The sequence below is a fragment of the Thunnus thynnus genome, chromosome 19 (genome assembly GCF_963924715.1).
Source record: "Thunnus thynnus chromosome 19, fThuThy2.1, whole genome shotgun sequence".
Taxonomy (NCBI): Eukaryota; Metazoa; Chordata; class Actinopteri; order Scombriformes; family Scombridae; genus Thunnus; species Thunnus thynnus.
In genome coordinates, this window is record NC_089535.1 from 11,921,582 (window position 1) to 11,932,837 (window position 11,256).

General features: G+C 38.3%; 1 protein-coding gene across 1 annotated transcript; it reads left to right on the forward strand.

The window, feature by feature from the left end:
- The first annotated feature begins 559 nt into the window (after positions 1-559).
- On the forward strand, positions 560-8,553 carry oacyl (O-acyltransferase like). Its single transcript, XM_067573952.1, has 14 exons — positions 560-2,171; positions 3,893-4,026; positions 4,131-4,209; positions 4,301-4,436; positions 4,605-4,805; positions 5,126-5,328; positions 5,434-5,536; positions 5,653-5,754; positions 5,881-6,213; positions 6,340-6,450; positions 7,193-7,316; positions 7,477-7,663; positions 8,059-8,201; positions 8,338-8,553. Exons 1-14 carry the CDS (start codon positions 1,772-1,774, stop codon positions 8,440-8,442), a joined length of 2,361 nt encoding a protein of 786 aa, XP_067430053.1. The 5' UTR covers positions 560-1,771; the 3' UTR covers positions 8,443-8,553.
- The last annotated feature ends 2,703 nt before the right edge of the window (positions 8,554-11,256 follow it).

The following is an 11,256-nucleotide window of genomic DNA, read 5'->3' on the forward strand; positions in this document are numbered from 1 at the left end:
CTATGTGTAATGAGAAAAGGAAGAGAATTAGAAAATTATCACTCCACTCTGCAGTTGCCGTCAGCTCTGCTGAGTGTTTTTGCATCTTTAAGCTCATAGCTTTGGTTTTTCTTTACTGTTTTGGTTTGGTTTGGTGGTTTTGGTTCAGTCTCACCACTCTCATTTCTTTATTTAATTTTGCTGATGTTTTCAGCAAAAACACTCTGATAAATCCACTGTTGGACAGACAAAGTTAGCGACTAGCTGGTGGAGCATTTAGCAGCTTAAAAGCCAGACATTTCCTTCAGGAGTTGGTATAGATGAATACAGAGCTAAAAGGAGAGTGGATATAAGATTTCAATTTGTCAGGTGACCTGAAACATGCCTCTAAATAAATGCTAATGTTTCTCCGTGACTGCTGGATGTGTAGACAGCTGTTTGCTAACATGTTCACTAAACAACTTTATATGGTGATAATATGTCAATGTTGTGTTTACAGCTTGTTTTGCACTGACACCAAGGAACCAAAAAACAAGTAATGCTTCTTTTTAGTTGTTTATACTTGACCGCATGCAAGACACATCCGGGTTCCCCAGTATCTAAGTCCTATGCTTTGCACACCCACCATCCACCTCAACCACACTTCCTACATGGTCTATGTCACAGAACAATTTAATACATTTTGGGCTGGAAAGAAACGTTGGCAGTGAACATAATCCGGGGCACAAGTGACTTTTGTGTTACAACATATTTTGCAAGATGATTTAGCAGTTTGTAAAGATATTTTTTAGGAGACAGTAAGTAAGTAAAGCTTTATTTATATAGCACTTTTTAAAACATGCAATTACAAAGTGCTTCACACACACACAGGAAAAATATGAACGAATAAATAAATAAAGCAAAATGAATTACAATATAAAACACAGCACGATGAGAAACAGATCAAACTAGAAAGAACAAAAACATATGACACAGCAGACCACAGCACAATGAGAAACAGACCAAACTGAAACAAGTAAAAACATAAGACAGAGATGGAGATCCATAAAAAGGCTTGCAAATAAAGATGGATTTTTAGAAGCAGTTTAAAACAGTCCAAAGATTCAGATAATCTGAGGGATTGGGGAAGATGATTCCAATGTTTGACAACAGCAGCACCGTGGCAATTAGAGTTTTAAATATTTTCACCACCAACAGGTAAAAAAATGCAACAATGATAACACTTGTACCTCTTTTCTAACTTCTAATATGATGATGCTTTATAAGAAAAGTACAAAAAAGTAAGTGTAGTAAAACAACTCACTCTAACGACTTCCTTATCGTAACTAAAACAGATGGTCAAGAGCTGTATAACAAAGCAGTTATCTCTTCTCTTTAGCATGAACACAAAAATTAGAATTGAAACATAACTGCATCATAAAGTGTGTATGTTGTGTCCCTTCCTGTTGCCAGTTATAAAAAGTCATGGTCCGTTATGTTGGTTTTTCAGGACAAGCTCACCCTCTAGTGGCCAAGGCTGATTTTATTTCAGTTACTGGACTATCTGAAGTGCAACTTATCCCATCATTTAACTTGAGACAAATGTTGTAAAAAATGTAATGTTTGAAACTGTGTAGATGAGGTTTTCCAGCTGTGTGTGTTGCTTATTTAAGGCTATTTAAAATGTGCGTGAACTCACAGGAAAGATCAAATATAATTAGACTGATATTATTGTAAGACATCTGGCATCTAAGTGGTACCCTGCACTGACTTTTCTTAAGGTGTAGCCATCATTAAGTCTCGCACTCTAATTATGTTGATCCTGAGTGGTGACATCACAGCCTGGGTCTTTTTTGTCAGCCTCTCATCCTCATGTAACCGAATCCTTTTCACACCTGATATAGAAAACCAGGTGGGGACGATCCACAGTTTCCAGGGCAGTTTTTCAATCCAGCCCGTGAAAGATGAATTTCATGCAAGGTTCTCCTTAATGACGTGTCCTCTCCTATGTTATTTAAAACACCTTCTCCACCAAAAAGATGTAGTCAGTCCTATAATGGCTCTGGGTTGGGTGGCGTTGCTTCTGTTTGCAGGTTGTAGTGCAGTGCTGGGAAAAACACAGGCCTTGAATGTGTCTCAAAGATGTATAATGGATACCGACACTTTCCTCCAAGAAATTAACCAGGACAGGCCAAAGGAATATGCTGTTCTCAGTAAGTGTTTGACAGCCTTTTTTGTGTGTTTATTTGTAGTCACTTGTTCATTTGCAGTAAGTTTAAGACAGCGGTGGTTCTGGCCAATTTAAATTACAGGGGCCAGCTGTTCTATTAGAAGGGCCAGTTAAATGAACCCTAAAAACAGAGCGCTTATTTTAGCAATGTAGTGATTTAGAAGACAAGTCAGACAGGCCATCTAAATAAATAAAGTATAAAATAGGCCAAAGATGTGTCACTTTATCAACAACATAAAAAAAATTTAAAGGCTTTGCTGTACCGCTCCACTGTGTTGTAATGCAACAAACCAGATGGCATTTAAATCAGTAAACTTTTAGACAACAGCTGCAACTAAAGATTATTTACATGACTGATTAATCTGTCAATTATTTTCTCGATTAATCATTTAGTTGTTTGGTCTACGAAATGTCAGAAAAAAGTGAAAAATGACTGTTTTCCGAGCTGACGTCCTCAAATGTTTTATTCCAACCAACAGTCATCATAGTCACCATCATTTATCATAGAAGACTAAATAAAAAACACATTTGAGAGGCTGAAATCAGAGAATTTGGACATTTTCTTCTTAAAAAAAAGACTCAAAATGATAAATCATTTATCAAAGCAGCTGCCGATTAATTTACCAGTTGGTAACTAATCAATGAATCAATGAATCAATGAATCGTTGTAGCTCTAATTCACATCAAAAAGAAACAATGCACATACACATGTTCCTTATATATTTTCTTTGCTTACAAAATACAGTAGTAGCTTGTTACAGGTGATCGATACAAAATACTAAAAGGACTGAATGTTAAGAATGAAAGTTTATGCTCAACAAAAAGTATCAATGCATGTATCAAATACATGACTTACACAGGGCCATAGTTTTGTAGTTACTTATTACCGCTAACAATATAGCCCAGCTCTTGCGGTTGTTAATTAAATTATATTAACTTTCTATTGTTTGTTGTGACTGGCTTCAAATTTAACTAGTTAGTACTACTTCCCAGTGACATCTCTGTTCACAGTTTCACAGCTCATGATGGCATCACCATCACTGCATTTGATTGTTTGACAGGCTAATCAAAGAACTTCACCTGTCTTCTGTTCAGTAAGGGTGCAGCACCACTTTTGACCACATAGACTGACTGATATTGACCAGCAGTTGCAACTCAGAGGGGCGCTGCTGTACTCATTTGAGGCAACTTGATGAAAAATGGGGATGAGATGACCTCAACAACGAAATAAAAAGTGTCTGTTTTGAATGTGACATAGAGAATCTTCTTATATTTATCTTATCATTACAGTGATTTTGAATATAGAGGGAGCCCTGTGTTGCCTTGGATATTGAGAAATAGGCACAAGTAAAAATAGGATTTCTTGCTCAAATTGGTGATATTTATTTATTTTCAGTGAAAAAAATTCATTTCAGTTTTTGAGTATTATTTTATGTTTACATTGTTTAAGCCATTGCATGGTATTGTAAAGTTGAGTAATTGACATAAATTGAAGAATGAATTTGTAGCCCCATTTTCAGGTCTGACAGGATGTCGAGAGTTTCAAGCCGTGAGAAGTTTAAATGTAATTTTGAAGAGAAAAAAATATTAATTTTGAATCATGGAAGCAGATAACACACTTACTTTGCAATCATAGTCATATTGTTTCTTTATTTGCACTTGTTTGCGTTGCTTTGGGGTGCTTTTGTGTGTGTGTCATGTCAGTGTATGACGCATTTGGGAAGATGGGTAGCAATGTCGAAGGAGGTAACGCCAACCAGCCTGGCTTGCTGCAGCAGTGTCGCTCTGCCCACAGTCCCGCCTTCTCTGGACAGTACTGCCAAGTGTTCCTTAAGCAGGTAACAACAAAAATTGCAGTTGTATAAGATAGAATATCATCTTGACAATTAGATATTAGGTGACAAAAAGGAAATCTTGAACAAAGCATTTTTTACTCCCATAGGGAACATTCCAGTACTTTGTGGGTATTTGTGTTCCTGACTCCTGCAAGGAAGAGGAGGTACAAACGCTGGTGCTGTATGGTCAGTGACTTTTAAATTACTCTGGATACATCGCAGTATCATTCAGTCATTCCAATATTTGTTTTGTCTTACTTGTTTCATCTTTTAACAGGGAGATTTCGGTTTGGTCAGATGCCCCTCATTCCTCCTTTACCTCCCATCCTGGTCAATCAGTCCACTCAGGAGATGATCATGACTCACTGCTTGTCTAACACCATTGCACCCGATGCATCAGATGTCACCTGCCTGTCAGTATCTGATTGGGAGTTTACCTTCTCTATTGTCTTATCTGCATGTGTACTTGTAACTCTAAAGTGCCCTGGGCTTCATCTCAGGACCTCACTTGGCTTTTGTCTTTTAAAAACTTAATGTTCAGTCTGAGTCTTCACCTAAAACAGAGACCTTTTCTCCTGCAGGTTTGTGTGTTGTGTAATGGTAGCAATTCCTCTTGCTGCTACCCTGTTCACAACTATAATAAGGTGGCAACGGAAGAGAGAAGTCAGTCCAACAGTGGAGTCTTCCTGTTTAAACTCTGGACTCAACCTTTATGGGACCATGAAGTCCAATGGCTCCTCTAGTGGCGAAATGAATAGTAGCACATCAGAGGAAAATAGTAAGTACAATCTTCATTAAGATTTTTTTGTGTGAGTGTATGTTCCCACACATTTTCTGAAAATATTTACCAGATGATGAAGACAAATGTGATGCTCTGATTGGAGGATCATCCACAGAGTGTAGATGAAAAATAAACCTAAAATTTTGAGGCACAACAGACCTATAGTTAAATTTTCAATAACCAAATATCAAGGTACTGCAAATGTGCAAGAAAATTTCTTAAGTGATGTACTAGTGCAGCTGCCAAACCCCCTTTCTGCAGATTTTGTTTATATTCTCAGACGTTACCTCATTGAATAATGTCTTTTGTAGACAACGCCAGCCACAGATCACTGTGTTTTCCTCGAAGCTGCGTGTACCGGTGCCTTCAGGTGTTCTCTCTACAGACTACCAGCCAGGGTGTCTTAAGCACCTCCTCATCCATCCCAGGAGGAGGCTACTCCTCCTTGAATGGCATCCGTGTTCTCAGCCTGTTCTGGATTATATGTGGACACTCTGCACAGTTCCCTGTAATAAACAACCTAGGTATGACAGAGCTATACTTGCCTACTAAAGACTCACTCACACCTACATGTTCAGTTACTCACATATATATATGTGTTCACTTATACTGACTTATCTCTACTGTAGATAACTACAAAAACTGGAAGAAAACAGTTGAAAGCAACCCTCTGTATGTGTTTACCATCAGTGGGCCTGTTTTTCTGGCTGTAGATACCTTCCTACTGCTGGGGTGAGACTAAAACCACATGAAGTTTAAATCAGTGGTGGATTTCATGTAGTGTATCTGTAAAAATACTTATTACTGTGAATTTTAAGTTGCTGGTTCTAACAGCTTCTGTGTTTCAGGGGTCTGCTTAGTGCCAGGTCTCTGCTGGGCTCCATTCACAGAGCTGAGGACAAACTGAGACCCAGTTTGGTGGCCGACTACCTCTTCAAGAGGATTAAAAGGTATGATGATGCATCAGTTTACAAGATGAAGCTCTTATAATCTGTGTAATTGTTTTGGGAATAAAACCTAACTTAAAAGTCCAAAAATGATTAAACCAGTGTTTTTCTGTCTTTCCTTTGCCACAGGATTCAACCACTGCATCTGTTCATTATGTGTCTAACTATTGGCCTTATCTCTGTGGTCCAGTGGGGACCCTACTGGTTCCCATTTATAGACACATTGATGGATTGTAAGACATACTGGTGGGCTAACTTACTATTGATTAGCAATCTCCTCCCAGTCCATGAGATAGTAAGTTTAACCAGTAATTTAGACATATATGGTAGCTCCATACTGACCTATATTTTTTTAACATTTTATTTCCCAATCTCTCCCCAGTGTGTTCCTTGGACATGGTACCTGTCTCTTGACTTCCAGTGTTATGCCACCACTCCTCTACTGGTCTATTTCTACAGACTGTATGTCCACATCCTTTCATATGATTCTAAAAATATTGCAAAATAATTTTAGTCCTTAGATTTCTACCTATGAGACAAAACTCTAGTTTTGTAATCTTATCCATCCTATCTTCTGTTCATTATCAGGAACAGAGGTGTGTTTGCAGTTGTGGCAGGAAGCCTCCTGCTGATGACCACATTGGCTGGTGCTGTTATAACTGCACTTCTGCAGTTGCCAGTCTTCCAGCCGTCTACACTGTAAGATTCAGTAATGGTGATCTAGTGTTAATGCAAGCAGCTTAGGAACCACATATATGAAATGCACGGAGAGGCAAGTTGATTTGTAAAGCACCTTTCAACAAACAGGCAATTCAAAGTGCTTTACATAAAACTTAAAGGCACTCAGAAAAGAAACACAATGCAATGTAAAAAGGCATATAAAATAGGTTTAAAAGGGGTCAAATAAAATTGAAGATACAATAAGGTAAAATAGAATAAAACAAATTAAACATGAGAATAAAAATTACAGTGCAGCAACTGTGCAGTGCGAGATATGAATAAATAGTCCCATATTTAACTTAATAAAAGGCAGTGGCTCAAGTTTTCTGGGAGTTTTTTTACAGATGTGTGGTGCAGTGAAGCTGAACGGTGCTTCTCCGAGTATAGTTTTGACTCTGGGGACAGTAAGTAGTCCTGTCCCAGATGCTTTGAGAAGTGTGGAAGTGTATTTTGGCCCTGAATCATTCAGTGCTTTACACACCAGCAGAAGTATTTTAAAATCAATTCTTTGACAGACAGGAGGCCGGTGTAAAGATCTGAGAACTGGAGTGATGTGATCCACTTTCTTGGTCTTAGTGTAAGGTGGCTTTGCTGTCAAGTAACTGCTTTACTTTGTACTTTAAATATAATGTGAAAGAGAATAAATGCTGTCAACTAAACATTTATTTTCCTGTTATCCAAATTGTTTTTGGTTTTATGTGTTTGTTCATTTATATTGCAGGACATCTGAGAATTATGTCTTGTATTACTATGTGAAACCCTACACCAGATATGGGCCATTTTTAATAGGAATCTTGACTGGAATATACCTGACAACAAAGAAAAATCAGCTGTTAAAGCAAAAGGTGAGAACATCTGATGCAGATCTCACAGCATCACTTCACACAGTCGAATCCTTTTTTGAGTAAATTTGAAAACAACATACAGTATGTTCTTCTGTGATATTATGAAGCCACTAAGCTGCCGCCACACTTACATGCTCACCATGTCTTGCTGTTGCTCCAGTGGCAGGCAGCACTTGGTTGGTTCTGCTGTCTGTCTCTCATGGCTGTGTTGGTTGGATTGGCCTACATCCTCAGGGAGACCCCAGCCTATCCATCGGTGCCACATGCCCTCTACCAGGGACTGCACAGACCACTCTGGGCTCTGGCTGTAACCTGGATCATACTGGCCTGTGAGGAAGGCTATGGAGGTAAACCAAGAGCAGGAAGACCAAATACCTTACTCAGAAAATGGCGTTTAATATTCAAAAACTTAAAAAAATATTTAAATGCATTTTAACTTTAGAAAAAGTCTTGTTGAATGATTGCTACACTATAATATCAGCTACTTAGCAAAGCCAGAGCTACAAGTGGGCACCTTCCCCTCTTGCTCATTTACATTAACATGCTATTTAATGATTTCATACTTCAAAAATAGCAATGCCAATATGATAAATAAAAAAAAAAACACACACAATTTGGAGTATTAAGCCTCACCTACTTACCTACTTCTCTGCAGTATACAAAAACAAATTAATTGTTTGGTTCAATAAATATGGATACAAATACAAATACCGTGTTTCTCATATTCTTTCTCATTCTCCAGGCTTCATCCAGAGCCTCTTGTCATTGGGTTTCTGGGTTCCTCTTTCCAACATCAGTTTTGCCTGCTATCTGACACACCCTGTCTTCATCATCCTCTACATCGGCCTACAAGAGACCCCAATCCACTACACAGATATCAACTTTGTAAGTGCTTTCCACAGTCAATTTCATTCCATTTCATTAAGCTTAATGCTGAGATGTTTAAAATTTTACCATTATTTGGCTGTGTTTCTTTATGCCCTTTTAAAATCAATGTATATATGTCTGCCCTCTTTTTTAGATGTACCTGTTCCTTGGCCACCTGGTGCTCACATTTGTGGTGAGCTATGTGTTTACTGTGCTGGTTGAGAAGCCTTACCTCCTCCTGAAATGGAGCAGTACATAGAAGACCTATCCAGCTATTAACATCCCAAATCCTTTAATCTGTTTGTTTGTGCCGTGTAAGCTCTGCCAGTTCCTTTGTTCCCATAATAAACCTATTTGTTTCTTCTTTTTTTTTTAAATTGCAGTAGGTTTTTTACTGTGGTTTGCTAACAGGGTTACTATTCTTATAAAATAACTACTATTATTAACAGTTTGCAGAGGGTTGATATAGCAAAAGTTTTTGCAAATCACAAATAATTGCTTTGAAATCAACACATTACTTTCACTGTGATAATAGTGAAAATGTTACAGTAATACCAGTTTCAGTCAACTGCACCCATCACCAGTAATACCAACAAATCACATCAGTTAGGTCCATGGTCCTGTTGGAGAGAAAAAAAGTTTTTGCAAATCTGAATTATTTTTCAGGTTAATGGTTTCAGAAATATATATAACACGTCCTCCGGATAAATCAACATAATGGCCTATACCTACAGTTTGATTGCAGGTGCAAATAATTGTGGATAAATGGGGCAGCCCTGTCGTGTTTCCTGTAGGATTGGTTATGATTTTATTCAATTTTAGAGGTAGGAACTGAGATTACAGCAAAATACGTAAAGCACTGGCCTCTTGAGGAGTATATAGACTGGCTATCTTCTGACTGACCCAAAGCTTATCTTATTCCCCTGCCATCCTTCCTCTCCTTTTAACATTTCTGACTGTACAGATAACTTGGGCCATGTTTTTTTTATTGCACCTTCCATGACAGTGAGTCAGAATTTACAAGTGTCACTGACTCAGCTGATGAGATTATAACAAAGGTTTCCAGTTTCTTATGACGCTAAAACTCTTGCCTACGTTTCCAGTCCAGCACTTGAGTTATGCAGGGCATGCGCTCTGTTGTACATCGTTGTTATCAAGTTGGGTAATGCTTGGTGAACGGCCTAAAAGAAATACCTTGATCCCTCTGCTGCTTATTATTTATACTTATTACTTCATCCACAACTCCCATTGTTCAGTGAGCTTTAGGTCCATCCATCGGGCCGACGTCTTCGTGCTCTGAGTTGAAGTATTGTGTACTATTTACTGTAGATGTCTTTCATGTGTGGACTGCTTTTGATTGTTTAATCGTGTATGATCATAAATTTTGTGCCCACACTGCAAACCAATTTCCCTGTTGGTTAGAAAAGTTAATCAAGATCATCATCATCAAGAAACTGCTGTGAAGGGGTTTACAGGTTTTTAAACATCTCCTCTGCATAGCATGTTTGACACCAGGATGGAGATTTTTAAAAAATGATATAATCTCTCCTAGAATTTTAAGCCATAATTTCCAGTTTCAGCGCTCACTTTGCTTATTTGAATCATGTTAGTAGTTTTAGACTACGATGTGCTCAGTGGTGTTAGAGTAATGCCAATGCTATTTCTTTCACAACACTTAATGGAGATGTGTTTCATAAGTTAAGCTGCTATGGCACTCTTGCCTTAATTGGTTCTGGAAAATCTTCCTTTGACCAACTCGCTCACGCTCCCACATAAACAAAACGTAGCTGTGACGCACACTTCTTACATGTGCAGCACTGTTTTCCACCTGCCCCGGTTCAGGGAGTTTTAGGGAAGGAGTACAGACGCCAGGATGAGGCAGACTGTGCAACAACATGGTGTAAAAATATATCTTGCTTTGGTAAGACGACACTTCTCTCTCCATGACTACATGATTCCACAGGGCTACGTCCAATCTCAAACTCCACAACAACATGCTCAAGATGGTGTAACATGTCTGTGACTGATAGAGCATTTTCAAATGTTTTACAACTGTTTCAGCCGCTCATGCTGCCAGATACGTTTTATATTTTGTAATTCCATATTTATACCTGTATGTAAAATATATAAAATATACTACTGTACGCCCGCCACAGAACACATAAAGTGGTTGTTTTTAAATTTTCTGATTATTTTTTGGCTTGCAATTAATCTCTGTGCTGATTACTTGCTGTCCAACAGTCTGGTTGACATCTACGACCCATCAGCTGTTCCCTCCAGAAATCGTAAATGTCTTGTTTCTGAGAAGTCGCACAGCCACTCACATGCACAAGTACTGTACACGCACATATGTCCTTTAAAAGCTACGTAATAACAAGTCCTACCTTATTAAAGTCTTGTCTTGGTGACTCAGTGAATGTAATGATCAGCCACATTGACATATATTAGAGTTAAATATGTTAGGTAGGAAATGAGCATGCAACAACTCCCGTACACATGCACTAACAGTCCAATAATATTCCCTCTGTTGCTTAGTAGATTTACAAGGTACCACAAGAACAGGTGTGGGAACATAAGTGTTACATAATGGCACCAAAAGAATAAAAAGACATTACATAATTTTAATGGTTTGTGTCCTCACCCTCTTCTGTTTATTGTACTTGTAATGATAAATGAGACCCTTTGTAGTGTGCGTGTGTGTGTGTGTGTGTGTGTGTGTGTGTGTGTGTGTGTGTGTGTGTGTGTGTTGGGGGGGGGGGGGGGTATTCATTCATAAAACTCATCACTGGTTTCTTGCGCACACACACACAACAATAGTGACTTCACACATTGCTTTGCCGCAGTAGTTGGAGGGGTATCAGTGCTCTGAAATTAAAACAGTCATAAAACTATTTCCTGTTTTATTATTGTTGTTGTTGTCTTTTATATCCAACTTGGATCGCTGTTTTATTTAAGGCTCTCTGTTGTTACACCACTATTTACAACGTGATGATTTTAAAGCAGTAAGTCTCCGCTCCCCTCACCTGTCACAGCAACAATGATGTAACAGGCATAAATTACTCTTGGTTATAAA

What these genes read in the sequence shown, in the direction of transcription:
- oacyl (XM_067573952.1), top strand. Translation starts at nt 1,772, where the DNA reads ATGTTGATCCTGAGTGGTGACATCACAGCCTGGGTCTTTTTTGTCAGC. An exon ending in GCCAAGTGTTCCTTAAGCAG is followed by an intron (nt 4,027 to 4,130) that starts GTAACAACAAAA and finishes TTACTCCCATAG; the next exon opens with GGAACATTCCAGTACTTTGT. An exon ending in CTGGTCTATTTCTACAGACT is followed by an intron (nt 6,214 to 6,339) that starts GTATGTCCACAT and finishes GTTCATTATCAG; the next exon opens with GAACAGAGGTGTGTTTGCAG.